This window comes from Pristiophorus japonicus, chromosome 13, assembly GCF_044704955.1.
Source record: "Pristiophorus japonicus isolate sPriJap1 chromosome 13, sPriJap1.hap1, whole genome shotgun sequence".
NCBI classification, from domain to species: Eukaryota; Metazoa; Chordata; class Chondrichthyes; family Pristiophoridae; genus Pristiophorus; species Pristiophorus japonicus.
Genome location: NC_091989.1, coordinates 76,739,652 through 76,764,605, shown reverse-complemented (window position 1 = coordinate 76,764,605; position 24,954 = coordinate 76,739,652). Strand labels below are relative to the sequence as shown.

Genomic DNA, 24,954 nt, shown 5'->3' with positions numbered 1-24,954 from the left:
ATACAAGTTGTTATTATCAGGTCCACAGGGTCTGAATGTAAGTTGTGAGGAAGATGCAAAGTGACTTTGAGAGGATTATAGAAGGCTAAGTGAGTGGACAAGAACATGGATAAATGTGAAGTTATTCACTTTGGTAGGAAAAATAGAAAAGCAGAGTATTTTTTAAATGGTGAGAGATTGGAAAATGTTGATGTTCAGAGGGACCTGGGTGCCCTTGTACACAAATCACTGAAAGTTAACATGCAGGTAAAGCAAGCAATTAAGAAAGCAAATGGTATGTTGGCCTTTATTACAAGAGTATTTGAGTATAAGAATAAAGACGTCTTACTGCAATTATATAGGGCCCTGATGAGACCGCACCTGGAGTATTGTGTACAGTTTTGGTCTCCTTACCTAAGAAAGGATATACTTGCCACAGAGGGAGTGCAACGAAGGTTCACCAGACTGATTCCTGGGATGGGAGGATAGTCCTATGAGGAGAGATTGAGTTGACTAGGTCTATATTCTCTCGAGTTTAGAAGAATGAGTGGTGATCTCATTGAAACATACAAAATTCTTACAGGTCTTGACAGGGTAGATAAGGGAGGATGTTTCCCCCGGGCTGAGGAGTCCAGAACCAGGGGTCACAGTCTCAGAATAAGGGGTTGGTCATTTAGGACAGATGAGGAGGAATTTCTTCAGTCAGAGGGTGGTGAATCTTTGGAATTCTCTACCCCAGAGGGCTGTGGAGGCTCAGTTGTTGAGTGTATTCAAAACAGAGATCGATAGATTTTCGGATATTAAAGGAATCAAAGGATATGGGGATAGTGCAGGAAAGCGGAGTTGAGGTAGAAGATCAGCCATGGTCTCATTGAATGGCAGAGCAGACTCGAGGGGCCGAGTGGCCTTCTCCTGCACCTAATTCTTATGTTTGTATGTGAGGGGGTGAGGAAGACCTATGCTATCTAGCAAGCAAGCTTCCCTCTAAGCTGCGCAGCTGTCTGTTGGTGCCGCGCAACCCGGGACTGGCTTTTCCACTGTGAGATCTTGTGCATGTGCGAAACTTTGAATGGGTCACGCAGCATGTTAAAGGGACCGCGCGCCCCCAAAAAATTAGGGGGAACATTGCGAGCAAGTCCATTGCACAGCGCAGAAGCAGGGGCCAGTTGACATCATGATGATAAAGTTACTCCCCAGAATTAATCAAGATTGTACAGGTTCCTAGTGTGTAAGAGATGCCAGAATGACAGAACGATAGGTTTAACGGCATTAGTACATTTAATGTTAGCATTTTGCTAGCCATTTTTTGCCTAATTTCTAGGTTATCTAGTTGGAATTGTGACTAACAGTTTGTTCTTGTTTTCTCATAATGCAGGGGAACTTTTTATTGAAGAATGTTGCTGTTCTTCAAAAATGGAATCCTTTCACTGGAACTAAAAGAAAGAAAGATTTGGAACTAATGGTAAATCTTTGCATAACTATCTTGCAACTTCATTAGATAACTTTTCTACCCTGCGGTTTATAACTTCGTCTAATTGTCAGGAAATTGTCTTTGTCAATGCATTAAATAGTTTTTTAAATTTAAAGCTGCAGAATTAACTTCTGCTCGTGCATGTTTGATTTGTGTATGCCTAGAACTGAGAGGCTTGATCAAACTGGTGTCATTGTTTACAAGCAGCCTTTTGACGGTAGCTATACAGAATATATGGATCTTGCATCTTTCTTCACTGCAAACTGCTATCCTAATAAAACTTGTAACATCTTTAGAATGTAAATCACAATCTGAATGAATACTTTTGGTTTACAATAGCTGCTATCTCAGCACACCTGCTAAATATTGGCAAGGAAACAAATATTTTATCTTGATCTCTTAGTTCTTCCTCACCCTACCACATTTATTTGATCTGTCTGCTCTCTGAAGGTCTGTGTATACTTCAAAGCGCTAATTAAAAATTCATCCCTTCGCAGATAAAGGCAGCAGGAGCTCTCACTGAGCTGACTCCTCAACAATACAACGGCTGCATTCAGAAGCCATTCTAGGACAGTGGAATTTACTTAAGTGTGACATGGATAAGCAGGGCATCTGTTATAGAGATAGCCAGCTGGGAACAGATTTTGCTTAACAATTTCCAATGTATAGAGCCATTGGTTTATCGGACGGCTAAAATCCTGTCCATCTGGTTCGGACTGCTGTTCAGTCAGCTGGCATTCCATCAGTTGCGACATTCAGCTTTGTGCTTCACTGGAATAGCCCAGTTTCACAGCTGACTGAAATGCTGATGTCACGGTTTGGAATTTCTGTTGTTTTCACCTGAGAGGATTTGGGAATGAGTTATATTTATTATGTTTTGAAGCAAAGTGAATTTGCACAAAAAAATCCACACAGACTGCAGCACTGAGACAGAGGTTGGGGATAACCTGTTCATGAGTCTACTATCCCTTATTGCTCTCGCAATGACCAACAGCATTAAGCTCTCCTGGGGGCAACTTTCGCCTCACCCATTCAATGTGAAGCTGTATTCAATGGAAAGTAAAATCAGCCTGCATGTAAAATGGACAGCCGATCTGACCCCATCTTGTTTCCCACCGGATGGGGGCAGGTTAAATGACCCCTCTTGGATCCGATGGCCTATCAAAACAAACACACTTATTATAGCAGGAATAATTCTATACATTTCAGAACTGCGTAAGGTAACCACTGAAATTGGGAGATGTGGTAGTTGACTGGTGAATCCATGAACAAGGAAGGAGTCAAAGCTTGCCCTTCCACTCCCTGTGAACACTCAGAATATAGGAAAAAACAGGTATATGGGCATTCAGCCAGCCAGCTATGCAAGAAGGAAGCCAGGCCTAGAGAGGGGAAAGTTGCTCATCTTCAGCCCAGAACTGATTAGAATCAGAAGTCTGAACCAGTAAAGTTTGAGTGAGCTTGCTGTAAGAACAATGTGTGTTTTTTAAATATTATCATTGTAGAGGAGGGATCTGTGGTGAGGAGGATCAAGGTGAGATTTGAGTACAAATCTTGCTCTGTATGTTCACTTACTATCTGTAAAATAAAGCAGTTTAACGAATTATACCTGGCCTCGTATTACAAAAGTGTTTCTCAGTCCACCGTTGAAAAGGTTGGAGAAGTGCTTGTGATACACTATCCAGTTCATATTTCAAGGGGTACCTATTGTTACTCCCCTGGGTTACGCAATTCTGTCATTGGATATTGAGCAGTACAGACACACACCTGAACATAAGATGTTTACGGAAATGAACAGCACCACTACACCCAAGAGAATTTCCAAATACAAACCCCAAATTTGTAATAACTGTTAACTCAAATACTGGTACATTTGGAAGACCGAAGCAGAATAATTGTGAGAGACTTTTGTAAGATCGTCTAGTCCATTAATTGGGCCAAATCAGTTTCTACTCTGGTATCCTGATTAAACTGCTTCTACTGTACCACATTATATGACATTATTCATAGGACTGGGTCAGCTTTCTTATGTATGCTGACAATGCTCGGCTCCACCTCTCTCCACCACCCTCAAATCAGTGACTGCCAATGTACTGTCCTAATCCTTGTCTAACATCAAGTCATGGATGATGTAGAAATTTCTCCATCTCAACATTGGCAAGACCAAAACCATTGTGTTTGGTTCTTGCCAAAAACTCTGCGCCCTAGCTTCTGATTTTGTCCTCCACCCCAGACACTTACTCAGGTTGAACCTGACAGTGCATAACCTCAATGTCCGGTTTGATTCTGAGCTGAACTTCAAAAGCTGCATCTTGTCCAATGCCAAGACCACCTCTATCTCCACAACATTGCTTGCCTCTGCTGTTACCTGATAACTACTACTGCTGAGACCCTCGTACGTGCCTTTATTATCTCCGGGCTGAACTTCTCCAATATTCTTGCCAAACTCCGGCGCTCCACCTTCCACAAGCTACAATTCATTCAAAACAACCCTTTGTATTCTGTTGCATGATCTTCCCTATTCACCGATCTCCACTCATTCCCTGTCCCCAGTGCATCCTCGGGATGCAACTGATGCTGGCATGGTTACATTTATTGCCCGTCCTAGTTACCCTGAGGAAGTGGTGGTGGGCAACGTTCCCGTTAAGCTGCAAGGCAGGCCGATCACCGGCTTTTCAGTGCGAGATTTCGCGCATGCACGACATTTTAAATGGGCTCCACAGCCCGTTAAAGGGGCCGCACAGTCAAACAAAAATTAGGTGGCAACATTGGTGGTGGGCCCTCTTGAATCATTGCAGTCGCAGAGCAGTGGTGATACTCTCCCTCCTATATGGCTCGGAGACTATGTACAGCAGGCACCCCAAAATACTGGAGAAGTACCACCAACGTTGCCTCTGCAAGATCCTGCAAATCCATTGGCAAGATAGGCGCACCAACATCAATGTTGTCACTCAGGCCAACATCCCCAGCTTCAAAGCATTGATCACGCTTGATCAGCTCCGCTGGAAGGGCCACATCTTCCACATGCCTGACACATCTTCCACATGCCTGACACGAGACTCCCAAAACAAGCGCTCTACTCAGAGCTCCGACATGGCAAGCGAGCCCCAGATGGGCAGAGGAAATGCTTTAAAGACACCCTCAAAGCCTCCTTGAAAAAGTGCAACATCCCCACTGACACCTGGGAATCCCTGGCTGCCCAAAGTGGAGGAAAAGCATCCGGGAAGGTGCTGAACACCTCAAGTCTCATCACCGAGAGCAAGTCGAAGCCAAGCGTCGACAGCGGAGGGAACGCGTGGCAACCCAGGCTCCCCACCCACCCGTTTGTCCAACCACCGTTTGCCCCACTTGTGACAGAGACTGTAAGTCTCGCATTGGACTCCTCATTCACCTGAGAATTAATTTTTAGTGTGGAAGCAAGTCATCCTTGACTCCGAGGGACTGACTGTGACGATGATGTGGTGATAGTGCTGTCACTATGGTGTTAGGTAGGGAATTGCAGGATATTGATCTGCGGTGATGAATGAATGGTGGTGTTTGACCAAGTCAGGATGGTATATCACGGCTGTGAAGAGGGCAACTGGATTGGACGTCACCGTAATCCAGGTCGCTGATTGGAGTCTGGGCAGGTACAGCAGGAGCGGTGAGAGATTGCAGAACGACGTGATCGGGACCCAAGAGACGCATGAGTTCGGGGCCCAGAAGAGACGAGGGCCCAGGGGCAGCACGGGCCAGCCCACTCTGCGATATGTGTGCGCACTAGGTCCGTGCAGCAGATCTGGTCTCCAGTCGTCTTGATTAATCCTTGCCACTGGATCAAGACCGAGCTCTGTCAGGCCCGTGTGGTGGCTGGTGTGCAACGGCCACCACACGTTAAAAAAATCCACGCACAGGCATCTTCCACCCTTCAACATGTAGTTCGGGATCTGGAATATTAGGTCCTTCATTGAAACACCTGTGAACTCATCCCTTTTTGGCATGGAAGCAAGTCATCCTCGATACGAGGGACCACCTAAGAAGAAGAAGAAGGTATATGACTTGGATGGTGTTCTCACAACCTTACTTGATGCAAGATGTTTCAGGGCTGGGCGATGCTGTTGAAATAAGCTTGATAGATAGTAATTGCTGCAGCCAGTATGCTGCTAGTGAAGGAAGTAGATATTGAGTCTAGTAACAGGGGTGCCAATCAAGCTGACTGCTGTATCCTGAATGGTGTCAAGCTTCTCCAGTGTTGTTGCAGCTGTATCTATACAGACAGTGGTGGGTAATGCATAATACTTCTGATTTGAACCTTGTAGATAGTGGAGAGCATTTGAGGTGTCTGGAGCTGACGTTGTTGCAGAGTGCCCAGTCTGGTCCAGTTAAGCTTCTGGTCAGTGGTGACCCCAACCCCTCAAAGATGTTGACCATGGGGAACTTGGTCACGGTGGTGGTTCAGCCTCTTCTGGTTAGAGATGGTCATTGCCTGGCATCTATGTGGCACAGATTGTTATTGCTGCTTGTGAACCCGAGCCGAGATGTTGTCCGGACCTGCTGTAGTCAGACATGGGCTGTTTTATTGACACTACCTTCATGTTAGGGGCACTTACTCTCGTCACCCTTTTCCAACCCTCCATGCCAACTTACACAGGTGTCAGCCATGGCTCAATGGGAAGCAGTATCAGCACTGAATCAGAAGGTTGTGGGTTCAAGTACCACTCCAGAGTCTTGAGCATATAATCTTTGCCATCAGTACAGTACTGAGGGAGAGCTACACTTTCTGAGATGCCGTCTCTCAGCTGAGACGTTGCACCGAGGCCCCATCTGGATAGGTGGATGCAAAAGATCCCATGACATTATTTCAAAGAAGAGCAAGGGAATTCTCCCTGATGTCCTGGCCAATATTTATCCCTCAACTAACATCAATAAATCAGAGTATCTGGTCATTATCACATTGCTGTTTGTGGGAGCTTGCTGTGCGTAATTGGCTGCTGTGTTGCCTACAACAATGGCTGCACTTCAACAGTAAACATTGGCTGTAAAGCGCTTTTGGACGTCCTGTGGTCGTGAAAGGCACTATATAAATGCAAGACCTGCTTTTTACATGCTCTGTTTTTTAAGCTGTAATGCCCTCTGCATTCCCTGCCTATCTTTCTGCTCCACCTTTAGCGGCAAATCCTTCAACTGTCTTGGCCCCAAACTCTTCTATTTTGCTACCTCCTGCCATATCTTCAAAGGCCTCTTTGAAACCGAACACTTTTCCTACTAGTGCTCATCCTTGCTTCTGAGGAGCACTTTGGGACAAGCTGCGTTAAGGGCACTATATAAATGTAACATGGTAACAGTAGTGTGTGCAGGAGAGAGGACTGTATAACAATGAATTAAGGCTGTAATTCAGCCTTGAGATTTAAATGCAATTTTACAAAGTTTTCTAGTTTCATTCATTGTTTATGATGTCACTTGAACCTTTAAAGTAGTCTTGTAACTCATGGGAAGTGCCTCATGTTTTATTCATTTCACTGCTAGATATCCATTAGTCTGCTATTAAGATCCAGTGTTACTTTGTAATATTACTTTCATATGAATTACTAAGAAAAGTTTGCACTTACTGGAGAAAAGTCCACAGTATCTAATCAAAATGATCACACTATAGGTTGTTTACGTGCTTGACGTCCTGTACATAATTACAAAAATAGTAACCCATTATTCCCTTGACTGCTTAACAAGGATATTGGATTTCGACTGTGCTCTCTGCGCACCATCCTGGAACAGGAAGTGCTTCTGCAGGAGGATATGGAGCTGATTGAGCTGCTCGACCCCAGCATCCTGCGCTCAACACAGGCCCAGCAACAGGAAAATGGCTACCTGCCAGCCCAATGGTTGTGGGGAGCTCCTAATATTTGGTATGCTTCCTATAATACTTTTCTAGCAATCTTTCATTAAAAAAGCCCAACTTTATGTCAGATATCCATTAAAGTAATGTTTTTGCGGGTACAGATAATGTGTTCTGCCCTGGGGCAGGTCCTAACTGCAGTCTTGGACATGAGATTCTTGAGCCACTTAGAGTAGCGGAGGTGGTTTCCTGTTGCCTTTCTCTTGGTTGGGCTTCTAGGTGGACTGTAAGCAAGGTTAAAGAGCCCCACTTACTCTTTTTCGATTGGGGGCCACCCACACCCATCGGACACGAGTACCCCCGCTAGACAGCAACCCAGCATTCAGAGCCTGCGCTCCAGTCTCTGCTCGCCAGTGCTGTCTAGAGTGGGGCCCCAAACCCAACCCTTTGTCTCCGAGATGGGAATACCACTCCTGAGCCGCTGGTCACTCCGTCTGGCAGCGGGCCACCCGCTGGACTTGGAGACCATATTCTAGTCTCCACTCATCGAGACTATCTGGAGTAGAGCTTGAACCCTTCACCTTCTGACTCAGACAGGAATGCTACCACTAAGCAAAATGCTCACACCAAAAGATGTGGTTTGGTTTTATGTTTAATTTGTAGCTATTGGAGAAGGAGGGGAGGCTAGTAACTATTTTCTGTACAAAGCACTTTCTGTTATTTAAAAAATGCAGGATATGCTCTGATTTTTGTACAAAGTTCTCAGTTTCATGGTTTTGGGTCACCGCGCTACTCCCAAGCTTCTCCAGTTCTGTAGGCTTTGGAAGGACCAATATGTGTCCCAACACTGATCCCTCACAGAACGCTCCCAGGAATGAAAAAACAAAAACTCCAACCCACCTCTTCTTCCAGGTCTTCACACCCACAGGCACCATTGCTCCTGGGTCTGCAACGCAGGTTCCCCCCCGGGCATCTTCCCTCAGCCAGAACACAAGCGCGCCAAAACTGCAAAGCATGTCGACTGCGGCACCCCCAGCCTTGCAGGCCAGTGGACCACCTAAAACCGCCATCCCAAGACCCCGGCCAAACTCTGCAAACGGCACTTCCCAAACGGCCGTCCGAAAACCGGACATGCACACTGCAACTCCCCAAGCCAGCCGGCCCCTGCCTTCCCCCAAATGAAACCATGCAAATCGGGAGCTGCGATTGGATCACAATGCCCATGACCCTGACCCGAGGCGACCCGACCTCACCCGAACCGAGCCCACCTAACCCGAACCGAGCCCACCTAACAAAAGCTGCAGGAACCAGTAAGTGCAGAAGCCATATCCAGCAAGTAAACACGTCATTTGTTGGCAAGCAGTCCCCTTGCCCAGCTGAATGTCAGGTAGAGATGCACTGAAAGTTAACAGGAAATCAGGCTCCTACGCCAAGAGGTCGAAAAAGGCGTCCCAAAATCTGGAAAAACTGGAACCTGGGTCGAGGCATTTCCAGATTCGGAAAGACGTCCCGAAATCCGGAAATACCCAGAATCCGGAACGGCCTCGGTCACAAGCTTTCCGGATTTCGGACGCTCCACCTGTACCATGAAACTCCACATCATGATATACACTGAGGAATGGGGTGCTTTAAATATCTTTCCCATCCTTTACATCAGATGTTAAACTGCTCTTCCAGTGATTTATGTTGATAGTAAAGATCTGTGGCACTATTTGTTGAAGAGCAGGCAGTTCTTTCACTTTCCATGCGTTCCATCCCACCCAGCTCTACCTGTATTTCCTCTGGGCCTGCCATTGTCACGTTCCCGCACATCATTTGGGGATAATGCACGAAACTGGAGTTGAGGTAGAAGATCAGCCATGATCTTATTGAATGGCGGAGCAGGCTCGAGGGGCCGAATGGCCTACTCCTGCTCCTATTTCTTATGTTCTTGTGTAACAGAGATCAACCAATTTGCCATAGAACAGGAATCGAACATCTGGCCTACTTGCGTGGCTTAGTACAAGGCCATTAGTGAATCCCAGTGTCTTACAAAGAATCTACCTGACAGAAACAAGCCACTCGGCCCAACTGCTGATGTTTATTGCTCCCTCCCACTCCAATTATCTCTTCATATCCTGCCCTCTTGTCCTTCTATTCCCTTCTCCCTCATGGCTGCATCAAACCTCTCCTTAAATGCATTGATGCTATCTTTTTTTCTATTCGTTCATGTGAGGAGGGCGTTGCTGGCAAGACCAGCATTTATTGTCCATCCCTAATTGCCCCTGAGAAAGTGGTGGTGAGCCACCTTCTTGAACTGTTGCAGTCTGTTTGAAGGAATTCCCATAGTACTGTTGGGAGGGATTTTCAGGATTTTGACCCAACGGTGATGAGGGAATGGTGATTATATTTCCAAGTCAGGATGGTGTGTAACTTGGAGATGATGATGTTCTCATGTACCTGCTGCCCTTGTCCTTCTAGGTGGTAGAGGCCGTGGGTTTGTGAGATGCTGCCGAAGAAGCCTTGGCGAGTTGCTGCAGTGCATCTTGTAAATGGTACACACTGCAGAGGTGGAGGGAGTGAATGTTTAAGGTGGTGGATGAGGTGTCAATCAAGCGGACTGCTTTGTCCTGGATGTTGTCGAGCGTCTTGAGTGTTGTTAGAGCTGCACTCATCCAGGCAAGTGGAGAATATTCCATCACACTACTGATTTGTCCCTTGTAGATGGTGGAAAGGCTTTGGGGAGTCAGGAGGTAGGTCACGCGCCACAGAATACCCAGCCTCCGACCTCTTTTAGCCACAGTATTTATGTGGCTGGTCCAGTTAAGTTTCTGGATGTTGATAGTGAGGGATTCGGCGATGGTAATGCAGTTGAATGTCATGGGGCGGTGGTTAGACTCTCGCTTGTTGGAGATGGTCATTGCCTGGCACTTGTGTAGCGTGAATGTTACCTCCAACATCTACAAGCATCTTCCTTTATGCTGGATATGGCTCCAGCTAGTGGAGAGTTTGTCCCTTGATTCCCATTGACTTCAATTTTACAAGGGCTCCTTGATGCCAGTCACTCTCATCTCACCTCTGGAATTTAGCTCTTTTGTCCATGTTAGGATCAAGGCTGTAATGAGATCTGGAGCTGAGTGGTCCTGGCGGAACCCAAACTGAGCATTGGTGAGTAAGTGCCGCTTGATAGCACTGTCAACGACATCCTTCCATCACTTTGCTGATGATTGAGAGTAGGCTGAATGGGTGGAAACTGGCCGGATTGGATTTGTCCTGCTTTTGTGGACAGGACATGCCTGGACAATTTTCCACACTATCGTATAGATGCCATTGTTGTAGCTGTACTGGAATGGCTTGGCTACAAATGCTGCTAATTCTGGAGCACGACAGCCGGGATGTTGCCAGGGTCCATAGCCTTAGCCGTGTCCAGTGTGCTCAGCTGTTTCTTGATATCACGTGACGTGAATCAAATTGGCTGACGATTGGCTTCTGTGATGGTGGGGTCCTCGGGAGGAGGCCGATATGGATCATCCACTTGGCACTTCTGGCTGCAGATGGTTGTGACCGCTTCAGCCTTGTCTTTTGCACTCACGTGCTGGGCTCCGCCATTATTGAAGATACGGATGTTTATGGAGCCTCCTCCTCCGGTTCATTGTTTAATGGTCCACCACCACTCAGGACTGGATGTGGCAGGACCGCAGAGCTTTGATCTGATCCATTGATTGTGAGATCGCTTCATTATGTCTATATACCATGCTGTTTTAGCTGTTTAGCATGCATGTAATCCTGTGTGGCAGCTTCACTAGGTTGGCACCTAATTTTTAGGTATGCCTGATGTTGCTTCTGGCATTCTCTTCTGCGCTCTTCATTGAACCAGTGTCTGCCCCTGGCTTGATGGTAATGGTAGAGTGAGGGATATGCTGGGCCATGAGGTTACAAATTGTGGTGGAATACAATTCTGCTGCTGCTGATGGCCTACAGCACCTCGTGGATGCCCAGTTTTGAGTTGCTATATCTGTTCTGAATCAATCCCATTTAGCACGGTGGTAGTGCTGCACAACACAATGGAGGGCGTCCTCATCGTAAAGACTGAATTTGTCTCCACAATGACTGTACGATGATCGTTGCTACCAATGCCGTCATGAACAGATGCATCTAAGGCAGGTGGATTGATGAGGATGAGGTCAAGTAGGTTGTTCCCTCGTGTTGGTTCTCTCACCACCTGCCGCAGGCCCAGTCTGGCAGCTATGCCCTTCAGGACTCGGCCAGCTCGGTCAGTAGTGGTGCTACTGAGCCACTCTTGGTGATGGACATTGAAGTCCCCACCCAGAATACATTCTGTGCTCTTGCTACTCTCAGTGCTTCTTCCAAGTGGTGTTAGAAACATAGAAACATAGAAAATAGGTGCAGGAGTAGGCCATTCGGCCCTTCTAGCCTGCACCGCCATTCAATGAGTTCATGGCTGAACATGCAACTTCAGTACCCCATTCCTGCTTTCTCACCATACCCCTTGATTCCCCTAGTAGTAAGGACTTCATCTAACTCCTTTTTGAATATATTTAGTGAATTGGCCTCAACAACTTTCTGTGGTAGAGAATTCCACAGGTTCACCACTCTCTGGGTGAAGAAATTCCTCCTCATCTCGGTCCTAAATGGCTTCCCCCTTATCCTTAGACTGTGTCCCCTGGTTCTGGACTTCCCCAACATTGGGAACATTCTTCCTGCATCTAACCTGTCTAACCCCGTCAGAATTTTAAACGTTTCTATGAGGTCCCCTCTCATTCTTCTGAACTCCAGTGAATACAAGCCCAGTTGATCCAGTCTTTCTTGATAGGTCAGTCCCGCCATCCCGGGAATCAGTCTGGTGAACCTTCGCTGCACTCCCTCAATAGCAAGAATGTCCTTCCTCAGGTTAGGAGACCAAAACTGTACACAATACTCCAGGTGTGGCCTCACCAAGGCCCTGTACAATTGTAGCAACACCTCCCTGCCCTTGTACTCAAATCCCCTCGCTATGAAGGCCAACATGCCATTTGCTTTCTTAACCGCCTGCTGTACCTGCATGCCAACCTTCAATGACTGATGTACCATGACACCCAGGTCTCTTTGCCCCTGCCCTTTTCCTAATCTGTCACCATTCAGATAATAGTCTGTCTCTCTGTTTTTACCACCAAAGTGGATAACCTCACATTTATCCACATTATACTTCATCTGCCATGCATTTGCCCACTCACCTAACCTATCCAAGTCGCTCTGCAGCCTCATAGAATCCTCCTTGCAGCTCACACTGCCACCCAACTTAGTGTCATCCGCAAATTTGGAGATACTACATTTAATCCCCTCGTCTAAATCATTAATGTACAGTGTAAACAGCTGGGGCCCCAGCACAGAACCTTGCGGTACCCCACTAGTCACTGCCTGCCATTCTGAAAAGTCCCCATTTACTCCTACTCTTTGCTTCCTGTCTGCCAACCAGTTCTCAATCCATGTCAGCACACTACCCCCAATCCCATGTGCTTTAACTTTGCACATTAATCTCTTGTGTGGGACCTTGTCGAAAGCCTTCTGAAAGTCCAAATATACCACATCAACTGGTTCTCCCTTGTCCACTCTACTGGAAACATCCTCAAAAAATTCCAGAAGATTTGTCAAGCATGATTTCCCTTTCACAAATCCATGCTGACTTGGACCTATCATATTACCTCTTTCCAAATGCACTGCGATGACATCCTTAATAATTGATTCCATCATTTTACCCACTACCGATGTCAGGCTGACCGGTCTGTAATTCCCTGTTTTCTCTCTCCCTCCTTTTTTAAAAAGTGGGGTTACATTGGCTACCCTCCACTCCATAGGAACTGATCCAGAGTCAATGGAATGTTGGAAAATGACTGTCAACGCATCCACTATTTCCAAGGCCACCTCCTTAAGTACTCTGGGATGCAGTCCATCAGGCCCTGGGGATTTATCGGCCTTCAATCCCATCAATTTCCCCAACACAATTTCCCGACTAATAAAGATTTCCCTCAGTTCCCCCTCCTTACTAGACCCTCTGACCCCTTTTATATCCGGAAGGTTGTTTGTATCCTCCTTAGTGAATACTGAACCAAAGTACTTGTTCAATTGGTCTGCCATTTCTTTGTTCCCCGTTATGACTTCCCCTGATTCTGACTGCAGGGGACCTACGTTTGTCTTTACTAACCTTTTTCTCTTTACATACCTATAGAAACTTTTGTAATCCACCTTAATGTTCCCTGCAAGCTTCTTCTCGTACTCCATTTTCCCTGCCCTAATCAAACCCTTTGTCCTCCTCTGCTGAGTTCTAAATTTCTCCCAGTCCCCGGGTTCTCTGCTATTTCTGGCCAATTTGTATGCCACTTCCTTGGCTTTAATGCTATCCCTGATTTCCCTTGATAGCCACGGTTGAGCCACCTTCCCTTTTTTATTTTTACGACAGACAGGAATGTACAATTGTTGTGGTTCATCCATGCGGTCTCTAAATGTCTGCCATTGCCCATCCACAGTCAACCCCTTCAGTATCATTCGCCAATCTATCCTAGCCAATTCACGCCTCATACCTTCAAAGTTACCCTTCTTTAAGTTCTGGACCATGGTCTCTGAATTAACTGTTTCATTCTCCATCCTAATGCAGAATTCCACCATATTATGGTCACTCTTCCCCAAGGGGCCTCGCACAACGAGATTGCTAATTAATCCTCTCTCATTACACAACACCCAGTCTAAGATGGCCTCCCCCCTAGTTGGTTCCTCGACATATTGGTCTAAAAAACCATCCCTTATGCACTCCAGGAAATCCTCCTCTACCGTATTGCTTCCAGTTTGGTTAACCCAATCTATGTGCATATTAAAGTCACCCATTATAACTGCTGCACCTTTATTGCACGCACCCCTAATTTCATGTTTGATGCCCTCCCCAACATCACTACTACTGTTTGGAGGTCTGTACACAACTCCCACTAACGTTTTTTGTCCTTTGGTATTCTGCAGCTCTACCCATATAGATTCCACATCATCCAAGCTAATGTCCTTCCGAACTATTGCCTTAATTTGCTCCTTAACCAGCAATGCTACCCCACCTCCTTTTCAACATGGAGGAGTACTGATTCAATAGCTGAGGGAGGGCAGTAGGTGGTGATCAGCAGGAGGTTTCCTTTCCCATGCTTGATCTGAAGTCATGAGACTTCGTGGGGATGGAGTCAATGTTGAGGACTCCCAGGGCCACTCCCTCCCGACTGTATTCTGTCGGGTGGGTCTGTCCTGCCAGTGGGACAGGACATACCCAGGGATGATGATGGAGGAGTCTGGGACATTGGCAGTAAGTTATGATTCTGTGAGTATGACTATGTCAGGCTGTAGCCGATGGGACAGCTCTCCCAATTTTGGCACAAATTCTCGGATGTTGGTGAGGAGGACGTTGCAGGGTCGACAGAGTGTGCCTAGATCGATGCCAGGTAGTCCTTCGGTTTTATTCTGAGTATACTTTGTCGCAGTTTGGTGCTTCAGCCACTCCCTGTGGCAGTGAATTCCATATTCCCAACACTCTGTGTGAAGAAATTCCTCCTAAACTCATTATTTGATCTCTTACTGGTTATCTTATATTTACGCCCCCTTGTTCTGGAATGCGGATTTTTTTATTGATCTGTGTGCTAATTATTTTAATATTCTGGATTGAGCAGAGTGGATACAAGCACATTTGCTGGGTGCGGTATTTAGGATGTGGGGCAAAAATGCTGAAAATAAAAATTTGTAAAATTAATTTATCAAAACAGTAACTTTGTCCAGGGGGTTTTAGCAGCGATACCTGATGAACGAATGGAGCACATTTGGAGCACATGCTCAGAGACTTTTTCGTACTTGGCATTGGCCACGAAACCATACTTCGCAATCTTTTGATTGTAGAGACCCCAACCTTTAGTAAGGCCATAGCGATAGCCTAGGCGTTCATTGCCACCAGTGACGATACGAAGCAAATCTCTCAGCACACAAGTGCTGCTACAAGTACTGTGAACAAAGTGATGTTGTTTTCGAATCGTAACGTACAGGGCACATCACACATACCTGCAGCTACACGTCCGCAGATGTCTGAGTCCACCATCAAGGGTGATGAATGCAAGGCCATTAACACCTTGTTGGCGCTGCGGGGGTGATCATCGTTTCCATTCATGCCGATTCAAAGAGTACGTTTGCAAGGATTGTGGAACAATGGGACACCTCCAACGAGTGTGCAGGCGAGCTGCAAAGCCTGTTAAACCTGTAAACCCCCATGTTGCAGAGGAGGACCGATCCACGGAGGATCACGACGAACCAGAGCCTCGGCTCGAGGAGACAGAGGTACATGGGGTGCACACATTCACCACGAATTGTCCCCCGATAATGTTGAATGTTGAACTAAATGGACACCCGATGTCAATGGAGCTGGACACGGGCGCGAGCCAGTCCATTGTGGGCAAAAAGACATTTGAAAGGTTGTGATGCAACAAGGCCTCAAGGCCAGTCTTAACTCCAGTTCGCATTAAACTAAGAACTTACACGAAAGAACCGATTCCTGTAATCGGCAGTCTATCGTAAAGGTCTCCTACAATGGAGCGGTGCACAAGCTACCACTCTGGGTGGTACCGGGCAATGGACCCATGCTGCTCAGCCGGAGCTGGCTGGGAAAGATACACTGGAACTGGGACAACATCCGAGCGCTATCGTCCACTGATGACACTTCGTGTGCCCAGGTCTTAAACAAATTTCCTTTGCTGTTCGAACCAGGCATTGGGAAATTCCAAGGAGCAAAAGTGCAGATCCACCTAATTCCAGGGGCGCGACCCATCCATCACAAGGCGAGAGCAATACTGCACATGATGAGAAAAAGGTTAGAGATCGAGCTAGACCGGCTGCAAAGAGAGGGCATCATTTCCCAGATCGAGTTCAACGAGTGGGCCAGTCCTATTGTCCCAGTCCTCAAGGGACACGGCACCTTCAGAATCTGTGGCGATTACAAAGTACCGATCATTCGTTTCATACTGCAGGACCAATACCCACTACCAAAGGCCGACGACCTCTTTGCAACGCTGGCGGGAGGAAAGACGTTCACGAAGCTGGATCTGACTTCAGCCTACATGACATGAAACTGGAGGAATCATCAAAGGCCCTCACCTGCATCAACACTCACAAAGGTCTTTTTGTTTATAACTTAATTCCAAACGGGCATCTATCAGCGGCGGCAGTATTCCAGAGCAATATGGAAAGCTTACTGAAGTTGGTCCCGCACACGGTGATCTTCCAGGACGACATCTTGGTCACAGGTCGGTACACAGTCGAGCACCTGCAGAACCTGGAGGAGGTTCTTAGTAGACTCAACCGCGTGGGGCTCAGGTTAAAACGCTCGAAGTGCATTTTCCTGGCGCCTGAAGTGGAGTTCCTGGGAAGGAGGATTGCGGCGGACGGCATCAGGCCCACCAACGCGAAGACTGAGGCAATCGAAAACGCACTGAGGCCAAAGAACGTGACGGAGCTGCAGTCGTTTCTGGGACTCCTGAACTACTTTGGTAACTTCTTACCAGGTCTCAGCACACTGTTAGAACCACTGCATGCCTTACTACAAAAAGGTTTGGGGCAAAAGCCAAGAAAATGCCTTTGTAAAAGCGAGAAAATTGTTATGCTCAAACAAATTGCTTGTGTTGTATGATCCATGTAAGTGTTTGGTACTAGCATGTGATGCGTCGTCATATGGCGTCGGGTGTGTATTGGAACAAGCTAATGATTTCGGGAAACTGCAACCGGTTGCTTATGCATCCAGGAGTCTGTCTAAGGCTGAGTGAACCTACAGCATGATTGAGAAAGAAGTGTTAGCGTGTGTCTGTGAGGTAAACAAAATGCATCAATACCTGTTTGGGCTAAAATTAGAATTGGAAACTGACCATAAGCCACTTAAATCCCTGTTCTCCAAGAATAAAGGGATAAATACCAATGCATCAGCCCGCATCCAGAGATGGGCGCTTACGTTGTCCACATACAACTATGCCATCTGCTACAGGCCAGGCACAGAAAACTGCGCCGATGCTCTCAGTAGGCTGTCATTGTCCATCACGGGGGTGGAAATGGCGCAGCCCGCAGATCTAGCCATGGTTATGGAAGCATTTGAGAGTGAGCAATCACCCGTCACTGTCCGGCAGATCAAAACCTGGACAAGCCAGGACCCCTTATTATTTCTCGTCAAAAGCTGTGTGCTTCACGGGAGCTGGTCCAGTGTCCCAGTGGAAATACAGGAAGAGATAAAGCCGTTCCAGCGGCGCAAAGATGAAATGTCTATACAGGCAGACTGCCTTCTGTGGGGCAATCGAGTAGTAGTCCCCAAGAAGGGCAGAGACACCTTCATCACTGACCTCCACAGTAACCACCAGGCATCGTAATGATGAAAGCGATAGCCAGATCCCACGTGTGGTGGCCCGGTATCGATGCGGACTTAGAGTCCTGCATTTACAGGTGTTAATACATGCTCGCAGTCAAGCAATGTACCCAGGGAGGCGCAGCTAAGTTTATGGTCTTGGTCCTCCAAACCGTGGTCTAGGATACATGTCGACTATGCAGGCCCGTTCTTGGGTAAAATGTTCCTTGTGGTTGTAGACGCGTACTCCAGGTGGATTGAATGTGAGATAATGTCAGCTAGCACATCCGCTGCCACTACTGAAAGCCTGCAGGCTATGTTTGCCACACACGGCCTACCCCGATGTCCTGGTGAGCGATAACAGGCCATGTTTTACCAGTGCTGAGTTCAAAGAATTCATGACCCATAATGGGATCAAACATGTCACATCTGCCCCTTTTAAAGCAGCGTCCAATGGTCAGGCAGAGAGAGCAGTGCAAATCATCAAGCAAAGCTTGAAGAGGGTAACTGAAGGCTCACTGCAGACTCGCCTATCCCGAGTCCTGCTTAGCTACCGCACGAGACCCCACTTACTCACTGGGATCCCACCTGCTGAACTGCTCATGAAAAGAGCACTTAAGACAAGGCTCTCGTTAGTTCACCCTGATCTACATGAACAAGTAGAGAGCAGGCAGCTTCAATAAGTGCATACCACGATAGCGCAAATGTGTCATGCGAGATTGAAATCAATGATCCTGTATTTGTATTGAATTATGGACAAGTTCCCAAGTGGCTTCCCGACACTGTCGTGGCCAAAGAGGGGAGCAGGGTGCTTCGGGTCAAACTTTCAAATGGACTCATTCACCGGAAACACTTGGACCAAATCAAACTCAGATTCACGGACTATCCTGAGCAACCCATCTTGGACCCTACCTTTTTTGATCCCCCAACATACACACCAGTGGCAACCGGCACCACAGTTGACCACGAAGCAGAACCCATCATTCACAGCAGCCCAGCAGGGCCCAACACACCAGACAGCCCAGCGAGGCCAGCTGCACAGCAGCAGCCCAGCGAGGGCCCAACAAATGATTCAACAACACCAGCTTTTACACCGAGACAATCAATCAGGGCACGAAGGGCCCCAGATCGACTCACATTGTAAATAGTTACACTATTGACTTTGTGGGGGGGGAGGGCGGGGAGTATTGTTATATCTATATACTTGTATTTACTCTGTACAGCCACCAGAGGGCTCATCCCCTGGAGTCCCAAGGGATCCCATAATCCTTTGGGAGCACAGGTATTTAAGGAGGTTTCACAGGTTGGAGAGGCACTCTGGAGACCTGCAATAAAAGACGACGGTCACACTTTACTTTGAGCTCACAGTGTTCAGTCTGACTCTTTCTGCATACACACCACACCCCATTTGGGGTGGAGGGCAATTTCGGTCCCTTAGTCTTTCTGTCACTCATCAGAATTTATTCTTTCGTCCCCCGACCAACCTGACGAATCTACGTTGTACTTTTTCCATGACTACAGTACACTGACTTAACCAGGATCTTGTACAGATTCAACAACTTCTTGATTTTGTATGCAGTCCCATATATAAAGCCCAGAGTCTCTTTGTTTTAGCTTTTTTCAGTTATAAAAGATCTCTGCATCTGCGCTCCTAGATGTCGCAGTTCCTCGACTCCATTGAGAATTCTACATTTTTAAGTGGTTCAACCGATTAAGAGAGCGTGTAGCGGAACCATTCAAACTAAGAATGTGTACCGGGGTTCAAGCCTGATCTGTACTGAGTTATCTGACTTGAGTCCGAGATATTGCAATTGATGTCAGTGCGCTGCGTAATGTAGCCACGGCTCCTGCTCTCCCGATCGCTGCGCTTGTATGGATGTTGGGTGAAGTCCAGATTGTTTCGGCTATGGTGCTTCTGGACCTGTGGATGACTCGCCTAATTAAAACCTACCTCTTTGACCAAGCGTTTGGTGACCTCTCCTAATGTCTCCTCCTTCAGCTCGGTGTCATTTTTTGTCTGATTACACCCATGAAGCACGTTGGGACCTTTTACTACGTTAAAGGTGCTACATGAATGCAACTTATTGTTGACACTGTCTAGGCTCACATTAGAAAAATGACTACTTAGGCAAGTTATCATAAAGGCACCAACACTCCAGGGAGAAGTCAATATCTTTAAGAGAAGGCGTGGGGAGAAAATTGATGGAGGGAGAAAAATAATGCAGTCCTGTAGAGGTGGAAATACAAATGAGTTCTTAACTTAGGTCAAAAATGGTGGGTATTTTAGGGCACTCATTTTTGTTCTGTTTCATTGTTCTTGTATCTTGCAGACCATATGAGGAAACTTCCAAAATACTAAGTTTGTGTGTCTTGCATTTTAGGGATGTTTCCGTACTGGCCATCCTTGCTAGTGTCCTGGTCGTGACCTCCAACCTCAGTGATGCTTTCCCTTGGGTCATAGTAGGAATGGGCCTGTTTGGCTTCAGTCTTTATATAGTTTTCAGAAGCTTCAGTTTATGGAGAACAGCCAGGCTCCAGCGATCCATGAGAAAATGCAGCATATGTCTGAAAAATATAGTGGCGGATAGCCACACCTTTGCCAGTCTTGTGCGGAAAACCCTTCGACAGATTCAGGAGACGGAAGTAATTTCGAGAGGATTCGTGCTGTGAGTCCTTTTATATGAATATTGCCTTTTATTTCAGTGCCTACTGTAGTTGAAGTTAATTTATTTTCCAGTCTCTCTCTGTTCTGCTATGTAAAGTTCATCAATCTTTTGCAATCAAGTGGTTTCATTTTGTTAGATCTAAATGTTGTACAGGTAATTGTAAACATATGAGGGGCAGTGAGATTAATATACAGAGCATGTAGATAGAGAGAAATATCACCAAGTGAAATACAGTTTTCACCTGATTAATAAACCTACATGCCCTGAGAACGTGTGTTTTAATCTTGTGAGGTCTGGAGAAGTGCTTTACATCAGATTGCCAAAAGAAAACAAGATTACAATAGCAGCTAATGAGTAACAAAGCAATATACACAGACCTCTGAATATTGCCGGTTAAGCATCTTGGTTGGCTGACTGCCACATGCTGAAGTCCTATCCTGTAATAAACGATATTATCCTCAGCCAATCCAATGTCATTGTATGGCTGTGTGAGATAACTTCATACAAAGTCCCCAATCATGCAAGTTATTAACATGAAATTGTCTGATCAAAACCAAGAGGGAAGAGGAAACAAATATTATACATTAAGTATTATACTGAAGTCTTTTTTTTAAGAAGTCATTCCACACCATTTTACTTGATATTTCACTTCATGCTTTGCCTATCCTGAATAACTTCTCAAAAATTTACTTTATTCCTATTCTTTCACTGATTTGCTAATCTTAGCTACACTTAGAATTAAATCTGCATTTTCCAGTACTTTAACTCCAGGCGGAATTCATATGACGCAAATTTTCTTTCGAAGCTACAAAACTTTATCCTTTTATTCACACATTTTAAAGAAGAATTACTTTGATAATGAGTTTCTGTGTGGAATTATATATGGAGTTTGATGTGGGTTTTTTTATACAATCATTTATTCATCCGATGGTTTTGTTCAAAAAAGGAATCACAAACGGAGCCGTAATTATAACCAGGAGAAATCTGTGCAATATTTAGAGCAAATGGTTTGTTTTGCAGGGTGACTGCTGCATGTCCTGCAAGTAAACTGGGGAGCTCCTGGCAACAGCAAGATCAGCAGCTCATTGGCCTTCGCAAGGCAGTGTACAGATCACTGAGATCCACCTATCTTGCTTCTCGAGTGGCCACCTGCCAGATGCTGAAGTCATATCCTTTTGTTCTGAATGTCCTCACCAGTCACTAAGCACTCTGTGCTTCCAAATTGCAATGGTAGATTTAAAGCATAGGAACAGAAATAGGCTATTCAGCCCCTCAGCCTGTTCCGCAATTCAATGAGATCATTGATCTGTATCTTAACTCCATCATATTCTTTTATACCATTGACAAGTTCAATTCTATCGATCTCCGATTTAAAATTCTTAATTGAACTAGCATCTACTGCTTGTTGTGGGAGAGAGTTTTACACTTCTACTACCCTTTGCGTGAAGAAGTGTTTCCTCTTCTCTCCTGAATGGCCTGGCTCTTAGATTAAAGTTATATCCCCTTATCCTAGACGCCTCACACCAGCAGAAAAGGTTTCTCTGTACCTACCTTATCACTTACTTTCAAAATCCTCAAATCAAATCACCCTTTAACCATCTATATTTCAGATTGTACAAGCCTAATTTATGTAAAATCTCCTCATAATCTAACCCTTGGAGCCCTTGGAAAACTGAATGCAACTGTATTTTAAAGCAATGATTTTTAGTCTCAGTAAGGCTGACTAACATGGGCCATCGTGGATCCCTGCATATAAAATAAATAATGTCATTAAGCTCTTTTTTTTACACTCGTGTTAATAAAATTAGCTTTTTTTTTGTTCATAGGATTTGGGCGTCACTGGCAAGGCCAGCATTTATTGCCTATCCCTAATTGCCCCTTGAGAAAGTGAACCGCTGCAGTCCTTGTGGTGAAGGTACACCTATAGTGCTCAGGCCAACACTCCCAGTATCGAAGCACTGACCACACTCAACCAGCTCCGTTGGGCGGGCCACATCGTCCGCATACCCAACGCGAGACTTCCTAAGCAAGCGCTCTACTCAGAATTCCTACACGGCAGGCGAGCCCCAGGTGGGCAGAGGAAACGTTTCAAGGACACCCTCAAAGCCTCCTTGATAAAGTGCAACATCCCCACCAGAACCTGGGAATCCCTGGCCCAAGATGGAGGAAGAGCATCCGGGAGAGCGCTGAGCACCTCGAGTCTCGTCACCAAGAGCATGTGGAAATCAAGCACAGACAGCGGAAGGAACGTGCGGCAAACCAGACTCCCCACCCACCCTTTCCGTCAACCACTGTCTGCCCCACCTGTGACAGAGACTGTAATTCCCGCATTGGACTGTACAGCCACCTGAGAACTCACTTTGAGTGGAAGCAAGTCTTCCTCGATTCCGAGGCACTGCCTATGATGATGATAGTGCTGTTAAGGAGGGAGTTCCAGGATTTTGACTCGGCGACGATGAATGAACGGTGACATACGACCAATTCAGGATTGGCTAGTTGCTGCAATACATCTTGTAGATGGTGCACACTGCAACCACGGTGCGTCGGTGGTGGAGGGAGTGAATGTTGAAGGTGGTGGATGGGGTGCCAATCAAGCGGACTGATTAGTCTTGGATGGTGTCGAGCTTCTTGAGTGTTGTTGGAGCTGCGCACATCCGTTTCAGTTGCCCCCAAAAGTTTGTCACCATCCTCCGCCTGCTCCATGACGACATGCAAGCCGTGATCCTGACCAACGGGTCCATCACAGACCCAATCCACGTCCTCACTGGGGTCAAGCAAGGCTGCGTCATCGTGCCAACGCTCTTTTCGATCTTCCTCGCTGCAATGCTCCATCTCATTCTTGCTCTCAACAAGCTCCCCCATGAAGTGAAACTAAACTATAGAACCAGTCGGAACCTGTTCAAACTTCGTTGCCTCCAGGCCAGATCCAAGGTCGTCCCATCCTCTGTTATCGAACTACAGTACACGGGCGACGCTTGCGTCTGCACACATTGAGGCCGAACTCCATTATCTACATCTTTACCAAGGCGTACGAAAGCATGGGCCTTACACTAAACATCCGTAATACAAAGGTTCTCCACCAATCTGACCCCGCCTCCCAGCACTGCCCCCGGTCATCAAAATCTACGGCGCGGTCTTGGACAACGTGAACCGTTTTCCAGACCTCGGGAGCCTACTATCAGCAAGGGCTGACATCGACGATGAGGTCCAACACCGCCCTCAGTGCGCCAGCGCAGCCTTTAGTCGCCTGAGGAAGAAAGTGTTTGAAGACCAGGAACTCAAATCTGGCACCAAGCTTATGGTCTACAGGGCTGCAGTGATACAGAGACGTGGACCATATACAGTAGACACCTCAAGCACTGGAGAAGTATCACCAGCGCTGCCTCCGCAATATCCTGCAAATCCACTGGGAGGATAGACACACCAATGTCCGTGTTCTCGATCAGGCCAACATCCCCAGCATCAAAGCACTGACCACACTCGACCAGCTCCGTTGGGCGGGCCACATCGTCTGCATGCCCGACACGAGACTCCCAAAGCAAGCGCTCTACTCGGAACTCCTACACGGCAAGCGAGCCCCAGGTGGGCGGAGGAAATATTTCAAGGACACCCTCAAAGCCTCCTTGATAAAGTGCAACATCCCCACCGACACCTGGGATTCCCTGGCCCAAGGCCACCCTAAGTGGAGGAAGAGCATCCAGGAGGGCACTGAGCATCTCGAGTCTTGTCACCGAGAACATGCAGAAACCAAACGCAGACAGCGGAAGGAGCGTGCGGAAAACCAAACTACCCACCCACCCTTTCCTTCAACCACTGTCTGTCCCACCTGTGACAGAGACTGTAATTCCCGTATTGGACTGGACAGTCACCCGAGAACTCACTTTTAGAGTGGAAGCAAGTCTTCCTCGATTTCGAGGGACTGCCTATGATGATGATGACTCATCCAGATAAGTGGAGAGTATTCCATCACATTCCTGATTTGTGCCATGTAGGTCATGGAAAGGCTTTGGGGAGTCAGGAGGTGAGACACTCGCTGCAGAATACCCAGCCTCTGACCTGCCTTTGTTGCTACGGTATTTATGTGTTATGTGGCTGGTCCAGTTAAGTTTCTCGTCAATGGTGACCCCCCACCCCTCCAGGATGTTGATGGTGGAGGATTCGACAATGATAATGCCGTTGAATGTCAAGGGGCGGTGGTTAGATTCTCGCTTGTTGGCAATAGTCATTGCCTGCCACTTGTGTGGCGTGAATGTTACTTGCCACTTATCAGCCCAAGCCTGAATGTCGTCCAGGTCATGCTGCATGCGGGCATGGACTGCTCCATTATCTGAGGAGTTGTGAACGGCACTGAACACTGTGCAATCATCAGTGAACATCTCTACTTCTGACCTTATGATGGAGGGAAAGTCATTGATGAAGCAGCTGAAGATGGTTGGACCTAGGACACTGCCCTGAGGAACTCCTGCAGCGATGTCCTGGGGCCGAAATGATTGGCCTCCAATCACCACAACCATCTTCCTTTGTGCAAGGTATGATTCCAGCCAGTGGAGAGTTTTCCCCTGATTCCCATTGACTTCAGTTATACTAGGGCTCCTTGATGCCACACTCAGTCAAATGCTGCTTTGATGTCAAGGACAGTCACTCTCACCTCATC

At 46.7% G+C, this 24,954-nt stretch overlaps 1 protein-coding gene across 1 annotated transcript in view; it reads left to right on the top strand.

Annotated features, from left to right (window-relative positions):
* The window catches only part of vezt (vezatin, adherens junctions transmembrane protein), an 82,252-nt gene that overhangs the window by 35,545 nt on the left and 21,753 nt on the right, over positions 1–24,954 (top strand). Inside the window, exons 3-6 of the mRNA XM_070897668.1 lie at positions 1,355–1,441; positions 7,154–7,329; positions 20,016–20,300; positions 21,321–21,467. Coding sequence (XP_070753769.1) covers positions 1,355–1,441; positions 7,154–7,329; positions 20,016–20,300; positions 21,321–21,467 — 695 coding nt within the window. The remainder of the gene's footprint in view (positions 1–1,354; positions 1,442–7,153; positions 7,330–20,015; positions 20,301–21,320; positions 21,468–24,954) is intronic.